Here is a 22,662-nt window from a genome sequence, read left to right on the forward strand (position 1 = left end):
GAGACATTAATTAAATCAAACGCAAGCTACTGACTTCATTCAATTAATCAAAATATAAACAAATAACGCAATTTTATGGGTGTTGCAAAGAATTTGGGAATTATTAGCAACTTTAGCAATAATATGAATCATGACAGACGAATCTTATGTGAAGTTATTTTGTAATCGAAGAGATTAAATGGTCATGTTTTTTAAGTACAGAACATTTGTTTTTTTATATTATAACTATTCGATTGACTGTTTTATACGAAAACATTCAAGTCATATGCTGTGGCGTATACTTAATATTTTTTGTATGCATATAAAAAAATAAGTAATAATAAAGTATAGTTCTTAAATTGAAAATTTTATCTTTCTGGTTGAAAGAACACAAATTTTTGTTTTCGTTCAAATTTACTTAATTATTAGAAATTGGATTTGGGGCTCTGCTATAACGAGCGAATCGAATCAAATTAAGTCGACCATAAAGACAAAAACAAATAGTATTGTAAAGGCCCAAGGCTGTGTCAACCGGTATTGATTTTTCTTTTTTAGGTCATTGTCATATCAGTTATAAAATACTTAAGAAAGAAATCGTCGAGATTTAAAGGAAAAATCAAAATGAAATTCATTTTATCATATCAATGACTGACAAAACTTCCTCCAAAATAAAAATTGGAGTAGAAAATAAAACTTTTAAATCAATTTGAGGGAAAACCTTTTACACAATTTACTAATACCGATCTATGTTGTTAATTTCTAGAAACAAGTAAAATTAATAATTTTGTTTGTTTGTAAGTCATATACGACCAATTTCTTGAAAAATTTCTTCTCTCAATAACTCGGTTTATCAATAAATTAGATCTCGATGGAGCTCTAACTCATTTCTTTGACAAGTTTTCAAGCGGTAGAACTCTGATTTAGACCTCAGTTTGAGATAGAACTTCGATTACTTAGGACCACCAACTTTTGGAAAAAAATAACATGGAGTGTCTGCTAAAAAGTCATAAATAGCAGCTACATAGTGTAAAATGTTGTGTCTAAAATTTACAAAAACCCTTAAACCCTTTAAACTATTTACTTTTCGTGAGCGTTATTCTGGTTTTACATATTTGTTACATAAAATTATACATATAAGCCTTTATAATGACTACGGCTATTGAGTCTGCACAAATAGACATATGTAAGAGCTATTTAAATTATGTCGAGAAATAACATCCAATCTAAAATAATCAATACTCCCATGAACAACATGACCAGATAAATGTGTAGTTAAACCTGTTAATAGAAGACAACACGCCCGTTTTGACAATATGTGCATCTGAAGAAATATTTAAAAATACCAAGTTTTTGCGAATATTGTTGCATTTTTGATCTTGACAATAATATTTTTGTTGAATCTACTAAACACATGATTTCGTGAAACTTTTCAATATAATACTTTCTATCATTTAAATGACATCCATATGAAAGTTAAGAGGTTTCAGTACTAGAGACCAATTCCTTTTGTTCTTTATTCATGATTAGGTGTGACAAAATGCTCGAGTTCCAAATATTTTTCAAATATAGTTCCATAACCAAAAATTGCAAAATCGAGTTTATATTTTTTTAGAACTTCGTCAAGAAATTGGCCGTTATTTTTTAAAAATTTCAGTTCAAAATATGAATGAAAAAAACTATACACTAAAAACGCTTGAAAAGCTTTAGGCTCAGAAAAATTAGCAACTTTAGTGTGGTAAACAATTTGTTTAAGTCTCAGTGGTGGAAGAACCAATTACTAAGCACTAAAAAAGAAGAACTTTTATGATCAGTTAACACTCGTGAAACATGAAAAGCTATAGTTAATACAATTATGAAAAAAAGATCTACGTTGAGTCTTTTGTCAGAGATACTTAAAGAAATTTAATGATTTTTTGATGATTTTTGTTGTAAACCTAAACATTAAAACATTTTTTTTTAAATGATCAATAAGACTGTTTTTCGGTTATAAAAGTTAAGTACAAATTAACTATTTGTACACATTTTTGAATTAGTATCAAAATTTAAGTGTTTTGCATTTTTTAAATCACAAACAATTGTATTTTTTTTGTTTTTTAATGCCTTTTTATAATTAAAGTGCTACAAAATCTTTTTTTCTCTAAAATGAGTGTTTCTTTTATTGATTGAATATACAGATATTTTTGCGAATAGGTTTCACGAAGTTCTGTAGCTGCAAGTTTTTAATGCTTTCCCTTCATTTGATAACAATGCTAACAAAGTGGGTTCAATAATATAGGTAATCAAAGTTTGTAACTGTTTCATAATAATAATAATAGACTTACATAGTTTACAAATAGTGCAAATTTATTACCAACATAATATTTTGGTTCCATAAAGTCATCAAAACAATTAATTTACAAAAGGATTCAAAACTTCTAGTGTTATGCGAAGTCGCTTAAAATATAAATCAGGTGGCCCAACAGTCCGTTCAGAACTAGGTCCTAGAGGCTTACAACTCTCAACCATTCCTGCGTGCCAGTACTGCTGTCAGGGATGGAAATGACCCACAATTTTAAGCCGATTCCGAACGGCTTATTTGAGGAAGCACTTTTCATGACAAAAATAACTCTTGTAGGAGTTGTCAATTCCTCGCTAGAGGTATTACCCTTGAGAAAAACTTTAGTGGCACAGGCAGGAATTAAACACAAAACCTCTGGCATGACACTCCACCGCACTACCATCATGCCACTGGTAAGCAGTCTATTGTCTATGCAAATATGTACAGTTGTGTTCATAAAAATAGCAGTGCTGATCACATTTTATTAGATTGTCAATTATTTTAAGAACGGAAATTCTTACAAAAAAAATTAACATGTTGCTTGCATCTAACGGTCTTTCGTTTTCATATTAGAGTCTTTTGCTTAAAGTTATACTCTACTTTTGCTGGTGAACACACAATATTTCAAACTCTCTGGATATAGTGTTCATAAAAATAGCAGTGCTTTTGATTTTATAATTAAGAAGGTTAAAAATTCAATTTTTTTTTAATTTTCGGTAAGTAAATATTTTACTATTTAAAGTTTTAAGATTTTTAACATACTAGTATATACAAAATAAAAAAAATATTGACTCAAAAATAAACAATGGGACGGTCAAGACACTGCACTAAAACAATTCAAAAACTTATTCAAAAACTGCGTTTGGAGGGAAAAACCTACCAAAATATTCCAGACATCCTAGGCTGCTCCGCAAAAATGGTCAGTAACGCCGTAAAATGGCAAAATAAACCGAAAACGCTATGCCCAAAAAACATGACTACTGAAAGAACTGATGAACAAAATATTCAGTTAGCAAAAGAGAACCCTTTCATAGGTTCTAGGAAAATAAGAAAGGGTCTTCAACTGTCTGTTAACCCTCTCACAATACGAAGACGTCTTTTATAAGCGAAGTTACCAGCCCGAAGTCCAACCAAGGTACCATTCTTGACAAAAAGGTATATGTGGCAAAGATAATGTAGTTTGTTAAAGCACATAGAGATTGGGCAAAAGAGAAATGGAGGAATGTTCTATGGAGCGGTGAAAGCAAAGTCGTCCTTTTTGGGTCCAAGGGTCGGTCGTCAAGAATATTTTCGAAGACCCTAAATTGAAGCATACGATCCACGGTACACTATTTAAACAGTGAAACATGGTGGAGGGAAAATTATGATATGGACTTACTTTTCATATTACGAGGTCGGGTCTAATAATCCCATCAGGGGTATAAGAGATGCAACCGAGTATGTGAAAATTCTAGGGCGTTATGTTACCCTGTGCTGAAGAGGAAATGCCGTTAGTTTGGGTATACCAACAAGGCTATGACCCAAAGCATACGTCAAAAAAGGCAAAATCATGATTTGAGCAGAAGAAGTTATTCGTTTTGGAATGGCCCGCTCAATGCTCCGACCTTAACCCCATCGAAAATTTGTGGTGGGATGTTAAGAACGCAGTTCATAAAGCAAAACCCAAGAATTCGAAAAAAATGTGGGAAGCAGTGCGTGATTCTTGGAACGCAGGTCAGGTTTTAGTGGACTCGATGCCACGTAGATGCGAAGCATCATAAAAAAACAATGGTTTTGCAACAAAGTACTAATTGTAAGCTAACATTATTTGTATACTTTTATATAACTTATTACAGTTTTCCTTACTTCTTACGTAATAAATCTAGTACTTTGTCATGCACTGCTATTTTTATGAACAGCCATTTATTTAAAAAACGTTTTTTTCTAAGAAAAAATTATGAATAAAATAGTTTAGTTTGTTGTTAGAAGTTTATTGAAATAGATTATAACGTTGAAATTGAATGCATTTTTGTTTTATTTGGAGAGCACTGCTATTTTTATGCACACAACTGTAAGTCTGAAAAGCCTTGGAAGAAAATAGTCACCGCGTTATTGTTGACATATGGACCAAATTCATCAAAAAAGTGAAAATTAGGCCTCTTGACTACTCCCGGCCACCGAAATCATAAATAATTTGTCAAACAAAATGTCAAACCCTTAAATTTAAAATAAACATTGATTTATTTGCTTTTTATTTCTTTTTAAAAACCACACTTTAAAAAAACACCATATTCTTTTGCAAATTGCTTTGAATTCAAATCCAAATTCAAAATCACTCTATCACGTCAGATTCTTAAGATATAACCTTTTGAGTTTCAATACATATTTTTTAAATGCATTTTGTGTCTCTTTTCAAAATTATTTATATACCTACATATGTTCTTTATCTTCAATTTTCACTTTATTTTTCAGTATTTCATAACCTTTCAGAAAAATTCTTAATAGTTGATGGTCTTCACAAATCTAAGAAACTCTTAACCATTTATGCTAGAACAGATTTCAACATAAAAGGGTAAAAAGATTTTTAACAAAGTATTTTTTATTAAAAAGGTCGTTTTAAACTATTAAGATTATTTTTTAAAACCATGAAAGCATACGATTCCAGGTTTCTCCAAACTTCATATAGCGTCAAATAAAGGATCGTAAGTAATTTCTTAACTAATGAAAATTTCCAGAATCTAAGTGACACACTTAAAAGTTTCTGAGCCTACAAAATAAAAATTTCAATTCTTCGAAAAAACATCTTTTTTAAAAACCTGATGTGATAATGAAATTATAAGGTGAAATTCGAATTCGGAACAACTAAATCACTTAAAAATTAAAATTCTGCTAAAAATAAAAATAAATAAGGTGGCACAACAGTCCAGTCCATTGGGAACTAGGGCCAAGTTACTACAAATAAGTATATAGTCGCCATGTTATTGTTGTTTAATGGACCCAATTTATCAAAAAAGTAATCGAAACATAGGCCTCTTGGCTTGAATTTATTTCGGCCACCGAAACCACAAATAATTTTTAAAATAAAATGGCAAACCCTTATTTCTATAATAAAGCTTGATTTTTGGTTATAACATTAACTTATATGCGTTTTATTTATTCTTGGCGGCCAAACGTATAAAAAAAAACTTTTTAACCCCTTTTTTTCTAAAGGGCTTTGAGCATAAATTCGAATTCAAAATCACTCTTTAACTTAAGGATTTTAAGATATCATCTTTTGGGGTTGTACAAGTTTTTAGAAGTAGTTCTTTTTAAATAAAACTTATAACACTTTCTCAAATTTATATTTTTTAATTTCAATATTTTATTTATTTTTAATGGACTTTATAATATTTCTAAAAAAATCCTTGTAAGGTTATTGTCTTAAACTGCCTAACATTTATCTAAGAAATTCTGTACCATTTGTGATATAACAGATTTTAACAAAAAAATTTGTAAAAGTATTTTGTATTGAAACCGTCGTCTTCTCAACAAGGATATCAAATAAAACTTTTGGAAAATTTTGGAAAATAATATTAAATTTTGAAAACTTCTATTTTTTTTTAAATTCGAACAAATAGCAAGGTTGGATTCGAAATCAGATGAACACATTTTTTTAAACCATGAAAGTATACGAGTACAGGTTTTTCCAAACTTCATATAGCTTCTAAAAATGTCTAGAAAGTAAGTACTAAAAAGTTTTATACTGTGTCTAGAAACCAAAGTTTTGCATACGAGTACCTTGAAAAATCATCAAACAGTTTATTCTAAGAAAAAACAATTATAAGGCTGGTTCGAATTCAGAACAGCTAAATCTCTTACAAAAGTTGTGTCTACTTTGAGGGGAAGAAATAAAAACTCAATTTTCGAAACCACAGTAATTTTAACGAACTATGCATGATTGTCACTCAGAAATCACTTTAGGCTATGAAGCTAACATTTGCCAACTTGGTAAAAATTGCTAATTTAAAACGAAGCACAGAAACGGTATGATATGGCCTTGACCCAAAAGAGGAATAATATGTGTACAAGGCCAATCATAAAAGTATATTTATTTTTTATAACTTTAATCTTAACTAACTAATTTATAATTTAAAAAATTGTATGGCTTATGTTTTCTTTCAGAAAACAAACATCTATTAATTGTGGTTGCATTTTAATATACACTCGACTTAATAAAATAAAGTTATGACTAATTAAGTTAGCTATTTTAATAAATTTAAATATGCATATACATACCTATACGTTATGTAAATATGCATATACTCTAAAAAACACTCCATAAAATGTATATAAAGATAGAATATTTATGAAATTATGTGTGTAAATATTTCCATAATCATAAATAATAAATGTCACATTATGCATCAACAAAAACAACAATATAAACTTTTTAATTGTGTTCATAGAAAAAAAAAACACAAACGCCCATTATCAAGTTTTTACGTAAACTAAAAAGATAATAATAACTATTTATCTCAATTTTGTATAATTTTTTTATTAACAAAAACTACTTTTTCACGATATCACGATTGTATTTAAAAAAAAAAAAATATGCACTTGAACTTAAACGGATAAAGTGGTACCTATTAAAAACAAAAACCAAAACAAAAATTAAACCTTTATGTAGATAGAATAGCAATAAATTAATAGAATCATTTTAAATTTCTTATCTGGAGGTTAGGCATTGTGTTAACGGTATACCAAGCCTATTATTATCATCATCATCGGCATTGTATGGTTTGATGACATTGAAAATTCATAGACCAATGCCCTGAATATTAAAAAACAAAAAACACCAACAACACAAAAGCAAATTTAAACAAAAAATATATAAATATATAAAAACAAGACTATAAACAGCTGTTTAAATATATTTTGCAGTCAAACACAAGACACGCATAATAAACTTTTTGTATTAACATGAGCATAACTTTAACTTTAAGAAAACATAAACCAATACAACAACTTTTCGTACATTTAAACAATCATCACAATAACAAATATCATCATCGATTTCGTCTGATTCTTCATCTTTTTCATGGGGAATGTCCGATTTGACAGAATCAACATCACTAGGATCATGGGAGTCATGAACTCGGCGATGTCGTCTACGATTTAAGTTTTTAAGGCGCCACCAATCTTTAAGCCAAGACCATTCCATTGTTCCTTACGCGATGAGACAACGACCAACGACAATGACAATGACACCGACAACAACGACGACGACGACGACAAGTGGAATCTGTCAACACTTTATTTGTTTGTTTTGATTATCCGTTTAAGCGCAAAACGACTGACGCGACACGCCGCTGTTCACTCGTAGGTTAATGAGGTGAAAATACAAGCAATAAATCCGTGTGAATCAACAACTAAATGACAGGTAGTAAAATAATTATTTCGCTCGATTCCCGCCACAACACCAAACAGAAATTCTGAATTTATAGAATTTTCAAAAAACACAGAAGCAAAAAGTATAAGCGAGATGTGATGTTTCCGTCTCCGAAATACCGTTGATACTGATTTGGTATACGTTTAATTGGTCGTAATAAGCGTGAATGAGATATGAAGGCCTCTTTGTTGATCGCTTGCTAGTGCTTCCGAAATCGTTCTATGATATAGCGCCGAGCCGATATAGCCAATTCAATGAGCGCTCTCACTTTGTGTCTCTCTTTGAAGCTGTCTGAACAGACAGCCAAGCGTCTAGCTTATAATGGATGTCAGCTGGTAGCAGTTGATTCTTGATTTGGGGGTCTTGAGGGGTTGAAATTGAAATCGATCGAAGTGTTAAAAAAGTAAATTGGTTATTGCATAATAATTGCATTGTGATGTGATGGTATACAAATAATGTAGTACAAATATTTTCAGAGAAGAAAAACAATTAAAAATCGTTTTGTTTTCGAAGAACAAAAGGTCTTTCTCTTAAATTGCGTATCTAAGCGGGGGAAAAAAGGGGTTGGTGGAGTCCCGGAAAATCAATATTTGATGAATTCAAATTTATTTACAATATATGAAAGTAGGACTAGACAAACATTATTTTTTCAACTTCAATTTTAAAACCAATTTAAAAAAGTGCGTATACGCCCCAGTGTCCGGTTTAGTACAGACGAATCGATTTGAATCGGTAACATCGTTTCTCACGGCAGAGTAACAACTGAAAATGTGTTCATGGTATGTAGAGAATAATCTTCGGCAAACGATTAAAACACTTAATTCGAGCTTGTTCAAGTATAGTTTTATTCGATAAAAGAGGCCAATTTATGTATAACATAGCTTACGGGAAGATCATACGATTAGAGTATTTAACAATTATTGGAGAATTATTAATGCATAATGCTAGTACTAAAAAGTAACAAGTTTGCACAAGGACAAACACAGGGTGTTCTTTTAAAATAAAATGCCTACAGGTAAGAATTAGATCCTAGAAATCGGTGACTGCCTTTGAAAATATCAAGAGTGGTTACTTTTTGACACGTTAGCCGAACATGATCCAGGATTTTTTCTCTGCCAACATGAAACTGATAGAAATGAAATCTGATTTGACTTTTTGTTCTTAGGCGGCTGTTGTAGAGTTGTTCTTGTATACGATATTCCATTCTGTTCTTTAGAATCCCTCAAAGTAAAAGTTCCTGTTCTTAGGGTCAACTATAAATTGATGGTTAAAATAAATAAACATTTAATTAGACAAAGTTTTGATATTACAGTAGCAAACATAAATTCATTAATACATTTAAAGTGATAGTAGGATGTCCGTCCTTATCAGAAGATAGATATTTAAACGTTTTTCTATTTGTAAATTTCTTCAAAGTAATTCGAAGTGTGAATTCAACCAAAGAATCAGTCTTGATATTCGACGATTTTAGGGGCTAAGCAATGTTTCGCTATATAAGACCCTTATCATACGGACTATGACAAAAGCGGAGCAAAGCACATTGAGTCGTCCCGTTTGCAAAGAGGATGAATCGACGCCCTGTACGGGCTGTACAGACATAGCCATCCTTCTGCAACGACTGAGATGGCTGGGTCACTTAGAGTGCATGGAAAATAATTAGAATACAATCCGACAGTACAGCGCAGTAGAGGAAGGCCACGCGTAAGCAGAAAGTAACTTTGAATGAACAACTGGAGACATCTAGTTAGGGACCCAGGTAGAGGGAGAAGTTTGTTGTGGAGGCACAGTTCGCAGTGGACTCTAGCGTAACTTTAAGTTAGGCTAAGTATGCACCATTGAAAGATCTTCAATGTCAATTTTTTATCAAAAACTTGTGCAATTTCTTGCCATCGTCTAAACAAATTTAAATTAAAAACTACTAAAATTAAAAGAAATCACAGCCAAAAAGAAAAGTTGAAAAGTATGAACAAACTTATCAAGTAAGTCATTTTTGCCTGCTCCATTATTATTTTTAAAGGTTTTTGCATGACCTGTTGTTTTCACTTCTTACATAAATTCGCATATTCTCTGTCATCTACTAAAGGCTTCCAACTTTGTAAACATGCAATTTTTAATCGGAAGAAAAAAATGTTCGGTAGATTTCAGTCGATTTTCTACCATTGTCTAATATTCGGAAAAAATAAACAAACCGTATAAACGGACAGTTTTTATTTCATTGAAAATTGCTAATTATCAACTTATTCGATGCTTTTGGAAGACTTTTGGTTGGTCAATTTGGAAGATTTTCATGTATACTTAGCTTTAGCAAAACGATATTTTCTAGGTTTGAATTAAAAGTCTATTCTTTTTGTTTTGAAGACAAGATATAAATAATTTAGGTGGCGCAACAGTCCATGAAGAACCAGAGCCTAGTGACTTACAACCCTCAACCATTCCTGTGTTCGAGTAATGTTGTCAGAGATGGAAGGGACCTACAGTTTATATGCCGAATCCGAACGGAAAGCACTTTTTCATGACAAGAATTACTCTTGAAGGATTTATCAATCTCTCGCAAGAGGCAATACTCGTGGCACATGCAGGGATTAAACCCAAGATCCCTTGCATGACAGTCCAACGCACTAACCATCTCGCTACGGGTACTGCTGTTCTGAAGATATTCAAAGCAAAAATCCTATTTTAGAAGTATTTTCTCCGTTTTTATTCCAATTTTATTTTTCAAAAAGTTTTACTCTTTGTCAAAAACCTTATTTTTGTATCACTTAACTATTTCAGAGACAATATTATTTCTAGTTGGTAAAATATTGGAGGCAACAAATATATTTTTCTAGTTTTTTTTTTTTAAACGGTATCTCTGATGATTCTTGAGATACGGCTTACGAAAAATACTATTTCTTAAAACAACGAATTTAGATTCTAGGGTCGTGGAATGTCGAGCAATGTCAATATTTTCGATTTGGCAAAACACACGGATCACAATATTTTTATAGGGAAAGAATTTGATGATGAGCCTATCACGAATTTAATTTTAATCGGAAACTTTTACGACTTCCGAAAAACCCTATCACGAAATCCGTTCGCATGCGAAGTTTTACCAGATTTTCCACTACGAACGTATTTGGCAATCATTTTTTCACATAACCAAAATTTGCCCCTTGCTTAAAAATATTTCTAAGAAAAACGTCAATACCGTTATACATAGAAAAAATATGTTTACACTTAGAGATTAAAAGTGAATTTAAGTTGGTGAAATGTTAAAAACGTGCTTTATACAAAGAAAAACCAATTTTGGATACGGGCTTGAAAATAGATAGTGAATGGAAAACAATCGTTATCTGAGGTTTGTATTTGTAGGTAGCGTATATTAATTAATATTATCATTTTTCGATAAGGAAAGTAATATTGTAATCGTTTTTGATTGATATGCAAACAAAACTTTTGAGTATAAACCTTTTACTAGTGAGAGTATTTTCGGATTAGTTATAGAGTATTATGCGAATTGTTGATATCAATTGATTTAAATAAATCTTCGTTAAGTATGTTAAATAACTGTTGTTAAAATGAAGGTTGATAAAAAAAACCACTTGAATATTTACAAAATAAGTCAAATAGAAACTAGATATTTTTCGTACTCAGTATTTTTATCAAGTTTGAGTCGGATTTTGTTAGAGTTCTGGAAAGTGTTTATTTTATTAGTTAACGAGACAACATGTAGACGACGGAAGTTTTTTAAGGAATATTTTAATAAAAGCCAGTTTCATGCAGTTGATACATGAAAGTTCCTAAATTTTGGAAACATAATGTAAGTAAAATTCTAAGTGTAAAGTTGAATGATTAATATCATTTCATCATAATATCATAAATAAATACACAGATTTTAATCAATTAACAAAGATTTGTATTGGTAAATAAGCTTTCAACTTTTCTAATAAAGAATCAAGCTCCTGGAAAATAAACAGGTACATTTATATCACTGGTAATGCTGGATTACAGTTTTAAATACAGAATTTACAGATTTTTAGAAGCACATACAACCCTAGTTGTGAAAATTAAAAGAAGACAAGAAGACAATCAAAATGAATGAATTGAATCTTCACTCAACAGTACAAAAGAATCTTAAAAAACGTCATTATTTTTCATTAAGCAGGTTAAAACAAACAAAATATTTAACTCACTCACATCTTCAAAAATTAAAGCTTCAGGAGAAGACCAAAAAAACGAAAACATTCGAAAATGAATTAAAATAACAACCGAACGCCGATAATGATCTTACTTCATCTAATTTCTATTCACAATTAAAAATATTAAAAACGTAAAACAATCTTTTAGTTGTAGCTAATTCATATACTGCCTTGTAGAGATATAGATTGAAAATTCGTATAAACTTAATTTGAAAAATTAAAAGCTCAAATATAGACGCCAGATAAATCCACATCTTAGCAAATATTGTTGTTCTGGGTTTCTGTTATCATTTTTAATTAAGTTTTCTTTAAACAAATTGCGAGCGTGTCTTTTATTGGTTTTTCATTCCTCTTGAAGCAAAACTCTCACAAAAACCACAGTTAAGGTATTTATAGCAATAATATTAAAGTTAATAAAGCAGGAAATTGGGTTAAGTAAGAATATTTTTATTCGTACAGTAATTACCGGTTATGTGCGCCATTAAAAAATAAATATTGGGAAATACGTACAAACCTAGAAAGGGGCTTAATACTTTTAAAACGGTTGGGATATGTATTTGTATTATTTATTTTATTCATATTTTCATGATTGATGATTAATTTCAAAGATTGTTGAGAGTGTTAAAATGTAAAGTTACAAGAGCTATAAACTGTCCCCAAACAATTTTTTTTACGAAGAAATCTTATAGTTTCCGGGACAACAATACCTTGGATTTCTACAGGTACAAATAAGTTGTGATTTTGTCATGTCATTGCCAATCATTTGGAGAAAGGCGACACACAACCATCACAAACTTTTGTTGACCGAATAACATCAAGAAATGAACCTGCGAGTGTGTCACCTATTCTTCATAGTTGAGTTGTTATCTTTGAATCACTTTTAGTGGAATTTTATTCAATGACATTTTTGCTGTGTAAAAAAGTTGTGGGCATTAAATAAAAACACCCGATACTCCCCACTGTTCCTAAATTTTTGTCTATCAACTGAAAAAAAAATAATGTTGTGTACCATACGTATCTTCAAGCCAAAATTGACGTCAGCCTAAAGATTGGTAAGAACTTTCTCCTTCATCATAACAAATTAACAACAAAAAAACTCCTTATTACAAGGTGAACATATAAATTTCTTGTGTCGCATATAACTTTTTAACGATTTATTTTAACAAAATGTAGTTTCTAATCTATTAACGCGTTTTGCACCAAAAACTATTCATCATCTTCATCGGGTTTAAGCCAAGGTACCGACCTCCTTCAACAAATCTCCCCACCTATGTGACTTTAACTAGTCCTGGTGTACGCCATCTTTTCATTGAAAGTGCGATCAACAATGCTGTTACCCTTGCAATACTCTACTAAAGTCTCCAAAAAATATGACTGAAAACATAAAACATATTGCCATTTAAATAACCCAGAATTGCATAGTTTTGATTCCTTTAAAAAAGTGTATCCGTTTCTTTTTTTAATGCCTTTTTGTATAGGTCTTTTCACCGAAACAATTTCGCCCAAATTAATAATATCATAGCGTCCAATTTTATTAACTTTTTGTTGTTGTACGATTTGAGCAATATTGCTGAACCTTTGGGCTTTAAAATTTCGTGATTTATGATGTTCCAAATAAAAAGAAGCGTTTGGTCTTATTGCCAAATAAAATAACGCCAAAATATCAAAAATGCCATACCGCCCAAAAATGAATACCACAAAGCCCAAAATCCCCCAATCAATTTTCAAATATCATAACACCCAAATAACTAATTGATTATTGCCCAAAAGATGTGTTGTGTTTAAACATTTGGGCATTCCGACAAATTTGTTTTTTTCTGGTAGTGCCCAAAACATTTTGAGTCACATCGCCCAAAAACTCAGAACAGCAAGAGAGCGTAACCAAGCGGCACATTTTTAAATACTACGAAATGGTTTGCTTGCTCACAGTGCATATAAACAGTGAAAAGTGAAATGTATGGGGAGTGTTAAGCGTCTGAAAGCCCAACCACACAAAATGTTTACTAAATACAAAATTTTGGGCATTTGTACATTTCTAAATTTGGACGTTTCGACATTGAAAGTTGGTTTGGCTGATGTCATTTTATTTGGGATTTTCTCGATGATATTTTATGATTTGTGCTACATATACATAAGTCGTTGGATGATAACAGATAAGAAACGTTGAAAGTCAGAATCGTAGTAATGCCCAATATAAAATCAGAAAGCCTAACCCCTATGTTATAAAACCCAAATTAAAAATTTAAAAAAGTTCTTTGAGCAAAATGACATCTGTCTAACAGTTTAAACGTAACGATATTAACTTCCCATAGGAAGTTATTGTAATGGGTCCGATTTGCCAAATTACAAATTTTGACATTTCTCGACGTTTCAAGGTCCCTAGAGTCGAAATAAAAGATTTATAGAAAGATGTATCTGCGTGCGTGTGTACGTTCGTTCGTACGTCCGTACGTTCACGACGTTTTTTTTGTCCTCCATAGCTCAAGAACCAGAAGAGATATCAACTTCAAATAAATGTTGATATACAGATAATAAGGCAGAAAGATGCAGAAAGGGCTCTCAAGAAAATTGCGTGGATGGTTTTTTTACCATAGCAGTTTAAAAAAAAGGTGAACATTTTGGTTAACCCTAAATATCTTACGAACCAAAAACGCTAGAGACTTGAATTAAATTGTATATAATATATTGTAACGTGATATCAAAGAAGTATATTTTTTGAAGAAAAAAAATTCATTTAACGGTTTTTTTATAAATCAAAAAAACTGAAAAAAGAAATTTGTCACCTCCAAAATTTTACGACTAAAATATGATTTCATCTCCAAAACAATTTTGTGCAACGAAGAATAATGTTTTTGACATCTGATAAAATTTTGAGAAAAATCGAATTGACAGTTTTTTTTAGAAAAAATAAAAATATAAAAAAAAAACATTACTCAAAGTTGGTAAAAATTAAATATCGATTCAAATATATTTTCAAAAACTTGAAATTTAGGCTTCAATCTTATTTTATATTATAAGAAATATTGTTTTCAACATTCTGAAAAATGTTGAGAAAAATCGAATTGACAGTTTTTTTACAATAAATAAAAACCTAAAAAAAATTAATAAAAGTTGGTAAAAATTTATTTTCGACTCAAATATCTTTTCAAAAATTTTAAATATTGGCTTTAAACTAATTTTATCTTATAAGAAATATTGTTTTCAACATTCGATAAAATTTTGAAAAAAATCGAATTCACAGTTTTTTTTACAAAAAATAAAACTCTAAAAAAAAATACTAAAACTTGGCAAAATTTTACTTTTGACTCAAATGGTTTTTCAAAAATTAAAAATATTGGCTTCAAACTTATTTTATTTCACAGAAAATTTTGTTTTCGATATTCAGTAATTTTTATATAAAAATCCAACAATCCGTTTTTTCATAAAAAATAAAATCTACAAAAAATAGTACGCAAATTTGGTAAAAATTGATACGATAACATATAGACAAACTTTTAGGCAAGACAAATCGACAGACGGGATCGGAAGTTATCAGTGTGGATCGCATCCCAGCTTTTTTTTTTAAAATGTATTCAACCATTAAGACATCGCTTTAGGTTGTTTGGCGATTTTTTTTTGAACTTTTTTTTTTAGCTTTGTGATTAATTTTGGATTTTATAACATTTTATGATTTGGGCGTAATGATTTTGGGCGAAGACGACTTACAACTGACAATCAAAGCCATGGTTATGGTTATGGAGAACTTTTGAAAATTCTACTCTTTTAAATAAAAATGCTGGGATTTATACTTAAATGAATTTTTTGGTAAAAAAAAACTATTATTCGTCTTCATCGTTCGATATTCATACTGCTAGACGACGACGTCAACTAGTTAGTCCTTGTATACGCCATCTCTTTATCGTAAGCATGATCTGCTATGCATTCACCTTATAAAGACTATAGGCTTGATTCTACACTAAAGTCTATAATATTCTTTTCATATGACTGACAAAGTGACAACTTAAAACATATAGTCACCATATATAACACAGAATTTCGTATTTTTGAAAAACTTTGAAATGAGGTATGTAGTCCTTAGAGCGATGATATGCTACGCGTCTGGATATTCATTAAAAAACCCGCATCTCAGAAGTGTATCATAGCCGCCACATTTCGCAAATAATACCATTGATAGATAATGATACAGCCAGTTTTTGCATTACGCTTTCATTTGAAATTAAAACGAAATTGAAATTAAAACAAAGCAGATAAATTTTACTCGACGCGATTAAATTATGGTCTTTTTAGAGTGATACTATGACCTTATGGATTTGGACTCAATGTTTGGGTATTTTTTTTTAAATCCTTCAAAATGTGGAATCCATTTCTAGAACCGAGCTGGTAATGTTTAATTCAATTTAAATACATATATACTCTTGCATAACAATTCGTCAAATTATGTTTTGCAATAACATTTTTTTTCAATTATTATCAATAATGGATATATTCAATTAATTAATGTTGTATTAAAGCTTATATAGCCAAAAAACTTAATTGAGAATAAGAATTTTAACATTTTTATCTGAAGAAATGTTAATATTGAAATATGAAATTTTCAAAAACCACAGTAGGTTAATTTTAATTTGTTTTATTTCAGATGCAATTTAAGCAGCACGCAAATAACCGAAAACTACTGTTTTATAATTTAACAAAAAATAAAAAAAAATAAACAAATATTAGATACAAGAAAAAAAAACACAAAAACGCAAGTAACGGCATATAAGAAGACAAAAACAGAAGTACACAAAAACATATATTAAAATAAGTTTTTGGAATATGTATAGGTATTTATATAGTTCACCCCGTAGGAGAAAGATGAAGATCTCATATCCATTTGCAGAGGAGGTTTCGGTTCTAGAAGAGAAAGAGAAAAAGTTGTAGGTTCATAATTAACAACACAAAAATCTTTAAACAAAAATATTTACTTATTACGAGTTGGTAGTAGATATATTTATATTTAAGCCAATTTGTGTGTTTTCTGAATTTTTTAACTTTATTTTTTGATGTAAACATATGATTGGATGAGGCGATTTTTAAGCATATTTAAACTTAATTTTTGTTTTGTTTTTATTTTATATATTTACCAACCAGATAAATTAGGTGTTGAATAGACATGAGATAACGGCTTAAACCCAAGACGCTCATTGTGCTGCCGATTATTATTATTGTTAGAGGGTTGTACCGCGTTTGCAGCTGACGAATTAAATTTATCGAAGCTATTCCCCATTTTGGTTAATTTTTACTTAATTGTGTATTTTTTTTCAACTAAAATCACTCACAGGTTATTCCTAAATTTAAAATTTGTTTTATTTTTCTCTATAATGTAGACCTATGTTTGCCAAGTTTCAGTTAATTTAAGCCAGCCTATGAAAATTAAGTTTGTTTTTAATGATACTGGATTAGTAAAGTAGTTTTGGGATTTTAATCTGAATATTGGAGTTTAGAATCAATATGATAAACAATTTTAAACATATAACCCTTATATAAATGACAATAACTTTTAGTCGGTAGGGTTCCATTAGTTAAAGGTGTGATACAATTGCCCATTCTATCTATTTTTATTATCACTTAACTTCTTCTGCAACTCTCCAACCAAATGGGCCTGGTAAGTCTTATTTAAAAACATCGTATTTGCAGAAAAAAACAGAGGATACGATTGTTAGTAAAAATCTGGGATGAGGTTTTGTTACTACATTTTTTTGGACATAACAAGTAAAAAGTGTATCTTACATTCTTGGAAGAGTTTTTGATCAAAAAGATGAAGATTAAATTAAATCCCCAGGAAATTGCAAAACAATCCTTTATTACATTTGAAGTAAATTAAGCAACCTATTAAGGCTCCATTTCCAAATAAAAGCTATACATTTCATAATTCCAACATTAAAACCAAAATCTCATATAATACAATGTTATTTATTTAAATTGTATGTATTTTCATAAACCAAGGTAAAATACATTTTATACTTTGACGTCTTTGTTTTTGTCAACAAAAATGCATTTCATTCATAAAAACCCTCAAAAATAAAGGTCAACAATAAATAAACATTTTAAATGATTGACATTTAAGTGGCAATTGTTTGACACCTTAAATTGTAATTGCCAACTGTTTGCACTGTCTTGACTAGAAGTGTCTCCTAATTCTATATTTTATATATTTTGTTTGTTTTTATAAATCGCATATTAAAATATATTTTTAAATGAAATATATTTTTAGAGTTGTTATTTTGAATTTTTATTAATATTCATATTCATAGGGTATGTTGATAGTGGGTGTATCAAGCGGACTTGCACTTTTGTTCATTCTATATTTATCTTAATTATTACTCATTGAACAAGAAATTTCCAAGATTGATATTTTAATATCAACATCACTGGAGATGTTGTTTTGATTAAACATGACATCGATCAATTACGATTTACATAATCTCTATTAAATAATTAAAAATTCTGTCTTAATAATTGTATTGAAAGAATTGATTTACACATCAGGCAGACAATTTAAAACGATACAAATGGAATTTTGCTTGCATCTGTTCCAAATTACAGACAGATGATTGGCGCAATGTATATTTTTTGGAATATTCATAAATTCTTTTGAAAATTGTTTTGAAACAGAAACAATAACATAACTAATTATTTTAGCATGTAATTGGTTGAATGAAAGGAATTTAATGTTCTGTAATTTGTGTATTTATTTTTATTTGATTCAAGCATTTATTAACTCGAAAATGCATTTTTCAAAAATTTGAATTGCAGAAGAAAAGGAGGAGTGATCAAAGAAATAGCATCACTTTTTGGAATTCTGTCTGTTTTTGTTTCTCAAACCAGACAATATTTTTCAAATACGATCTTTAATTTTCTTCTTTACTTGAGGTTTTTTCAAATACATCATAAAGGAGGACATGATTCTCTATATCGTTTTTTTAGTTATATATAATAAAATATAAGGCAAAAGTTGAATGCAACAAGTTCTTAACGTGGTCTCTCTTTGAATATTTTTATTTGGATACCTATGTATTTTTTAACACATTATTCATTACCTTTGTTTTTTACCCGATTGACGAGGTCAAGTTAATAATAATAATATAAATTGGTAATGTGCTGTATTTTGATCTTAAAATCAAATTGAACCCATATTTTAAAAGACAGAATTCAAAAATGTTTCTTTAAAACTGACGTTTATAGGTTTTTGTCTAAAAAGAATGGATCATTTTTATTAATGGTAAGAAGACAATTTAAAATAAGTTGATCCGTGCTTACGACAAAATGCTAAACAAATAATTTTTAAATATTTTTTCTTCATTCTTGAAGTTCTTAGTTTTACAATTCTTCTTTATCCAGAACTAAGCGACATAAATAATTCATTTTATAATTTTAGGTTATAAGGATATATTGATTAGAATTGTAATAACTTTATTTTGTTAAAAAAATGAGGAAGAGCTTCTTCAAGATTGTAAATGTATCGACTTTAAAAATTGAGTTCGGTTTTTAAAGTTCTTAGCACAGGTACATAAACCTAGAACCGAAAGCTGCAAAGACAAAAGTGGAAACATCATAGTGAAACCGCAGTCAATGCTGAGGATATGGAAGGACCACTTCTGCAGACTGTATAACGGCGACGAAGAACTGAATTCCGCTGTCAGGCAGGATGATCCATTCCATATAGACGACAAAAGCCAACAATCCCGTCCTCCCGACTTAGACGAAGTAAAGATTGCCATATCTTAGTTCAAGTCTAATAAAGCCGCTGGAGCGGATGGCTTGAATGCCGAGCTCTTTAAAGCAGCTGGAGATAAGTTGGTAAGGAGCATGCACCAACTTATCTGTAAGATATGGTCCCGATGAATGGAACCTCAGTATTGTTTGCCCGATCCTGAAAAAAGGAGACCCTCTAAACTGCACCAACTATAGAGGAATCAGTCTACTTAACATCGCCTATAAAATCTTCTCTGCCGTAATATGTGAACGTCTAAAGCCCATCGTCAACAATCTGATAGGTCCTTATCAGTGTGGTTTCAGGCCAAGAAAGCCCACAGTTGATCAAATATTCGCATTACGGCAGATCCTGGAAAAAACCCAAGAACACCAAATCGACACCCACCATCTTTTCATCGATTTCAAGGCCGCATATGACAGCATCTACAGGGACGAGCTGTATAGAGCCATGTCTAGTTTTGGCATCGCTGCCAAACTCGTCCGTTTGTGCAGGATGACCATGGAGAATTCACGCTGCTCCATAAAGGTTGGAAACAACTTAACAGACCTTTCGATGTGAAAAAAGGTTTTAGAGAAGGTGATGCGCTGTCATGCGATTTTTTTAACATCGTGCTTGAAAGAATAGTGCAGAGCTCACACGTCAACACTAGAGGCACTATCTTTCTGTTTGTCCAATTACTGGCATATTCTGATGACATTGACATAATCGGAAGAACTCAGCGTGATGTCAATGGGGCTTTTGTGAGTATTGTTAATGAGGGCAAAACAAAGCACATGCTGTCGTGTAGAAAGGACATACAACTCCGACGTCTTGGTCAAAACGTCACAATCGACAGACGTAACTTTGAGGTAGGCAAGGACTTCGTCTACCTAGGCTCCGCTGTAAACGCAGAAAACAACACCAGCGCTGAGATCAAACGCAGAATAACTCTTGCTAACCGCTGTTTCTTTTGGACTAAGAAAGCAATTGAGTGGTAAAGTCCTCTCTCGAGGGACCAAAGTGTTGCTATATAAGACCCTTATCATCCCCGTCCTGCTATACGGTGCAGAAGCATGGACCATGACAAAAGCGGATGAAAGCACCTTGGGTCGCTTCGAGAGAAAATTTCATCGTGTGATCTACGGTCGCGTATGCATCGAAGAGGAGTGGAGGAGAAGATGGAACGATGAGCTGTACAGGCTGTACAGCGACGTAGACTTAGCCAGAAGGGTAAAAGTCCAACGACTAAGATGGCTGGGTAACGTAGAGCGCATTGAAACCAATGCTCCGGCCCGGAAAGTCTTCGAATCCGCACCCACAGGACAGCGCAGTAGAGGAAGACCGCGGATCAGGTGGCGCGCACAAGTTGAAGGTGACCTCACCCAACGTGGAGCGCGAAACTGGAGACATCTAGCTAGGGACCGAGCTAGATGGAGAAGTTTGTTGGGTAAGGCCCTAGTTCACACAGGACGCCACCTTAAGTAAGTAAGTAAGCATCCAATTTAAAATAAATCAATAATTAGGGAGCAGAGTAGAATAGGCGTAACTACATGAGCTGCCCGGCCCATAGTTGTTATACTTTGAGGCATATTAATAAGTTTTGTATCGTAATAAAATAATCCTACTTTATTGTTCTTCAACCAGGTCCAGGGCTACTATTTACTCGAAGAGTACAAGCAGCGCACAATGATATAATTCAATACACCAGAAATTATAGTTTGAATAAGGTCTTTACAGCTGTAATACTGTCTGACTTTTATAACATGAAAATTCACAACAAATGCATTTCCCACAGCGAAAGAAGTGATGGTGTAGTAAATAAGTAGCTTTTCCAACATAGAGATGTTGGATCGAACATTTATCTCGTCTTGTTACCCACAAGATTTGGTTAGAATAAAAACATTTTTTTTCAATTGAGGAAATTTCGTTTCTTATTCTTAGTTTCCATACTATTGAAGAGAACATAAATTTACATCAAAATGGAGGAACCAATGGTATTTACAATTGTCTTAAAGAAGCTTCTTTTTTAATTATATTCTTATAAAAATTCGGCGAGTTAAACTGCCCTACTTAAAACGTCTGCCTTAAGAATCGAAGAGACAGAAGTTTCTTCTCCAAAATAGGTATACAACCTACGAATTTTACGAGGAATATAAGTTGTTACTGATATTAAATCATCTGATGAAATTTCTTAGACAATCTTTTAAAAGGTAACCGGAAAATAATGTTTGGAAAGGCTGTAAAACAAAAAAATCTATAATCTATAAGATACATATTTAAGTGATAATCCCGATTTATAAATATTTTCTTTTCTCTCTTGTAGATTCTTAATCACGAATTTTAATTTTTTTACAACAAAGGAAAATTTCTTTGGAAATAAGTAGAATCTGCAATAATAATCAAACTAAGCATAAGAGGTTTTCAGTCCATATCGCTTTCTTAAAAATTACCAAAGTTGCGTTATGCGTACTCAAAAAGTTTGAAAAAAAAGTTTTGAAGATTTGTTTGAATATGTGCATAAGCGGATATAAATATTGCCAAACGATCAATACATATTTTGAAAGACATAACTTTTGTTAGTTATATATTAAGGGTGATTTTTAGCTATTATCTTTTTGGCAACACTATTTTAAACAGCTGACGCACGTTTCGTGTTTTGTTTCACTGTAAAACATTTTCAGTTTGGTTTATAATTTAACCATGAATGGTCTTACAAACGAACAACGTTCGCAAATTTTTAAATTTTATTACCAAAATGCGTAATCGCGCGCTTCTTCCGAAAAGTTGTGTTCAGCGTCGAAGCTCAATTTTTGGCTCAATGGTTACGTAAATAATGTTTGTTTGATTAGGCTTTAATGATCAATATTCTTGATGCAATTAATAAAAAACTAATTCATCTTCTGTTACCAGACGTTTCGCTGTCTATTTTCCAGCTTCTTCAAGAGATTTTTTCAAATTTATTAGTTTTGAGTTAACTGTACTATTGCTTTTTTGTTGTTTTGAAAAGTTGAATAAATAAATAAATAACATAATTAAGAAGATAAAT

The 22,662-nt window shown here is 31.1% G+C and overlaps 1 protein-coding gene across 24 annotated transcripts in view; it reads right to left on the reverse strand.

Annotated features, from left to right (window-relative positions):
* LOC129947675 (inositol hexakisphosphate and diphosphoinositol-pentakisphosphate kinase) overlaps positions 1-22,662 on the reverse strand; it is a 51,295-nt gene that overhangs the window by 24,847 nt on the left and 3,786 nt on the right. For 8 of the 24 annotated variants that reach the window (XM_056058322.1, XM_056058318.1, XM_056058321.1 and 5 more), the window contains exons 1-2: positions 17,009-17,223; positions 16,722-16,774 (exon numbers count right to left, since the gene is read on the reverse strand). The exons of 4 other annotated variants lie outside the window; for them this stretch is intronic. In XM_056058322.1, coding sequence (XP_055914297.1) covers positions 16,722-16,774; positions 17,009-17,147 — 192 coding nt within the window. In that variant the 5' untranslated portion in view covers positions 17,148-17,223. Of the gene's footprint in view, positions 1-7,289; positions 7,950-11,879; positions 11,993-16,721; positions 16,775-16,845; positions 16,987-17,008; positions 17,224-22,662 lie in introns of those variants that run through there. 12 more of the 24 variants (XM_056058314.1, XM_056058313.1, XM_056058312.1 and 9 more) reach the window with 8 other exon arrangements.

Source organism: Eupeodes corollae, chromosome 2, assembly GCF_945859685.1.
Source record: "Eupeodes corollae chromosome 2, idEupCoro1.1, whole genome shotgun sequence".
NCBI classification, from domain to species: domain Eukaryota; kingdom Metazoa; phylum Arthropoda; class Insecta; order Diptera; family Syrphidae; genus Eupeodes; species Eupeodes corollae.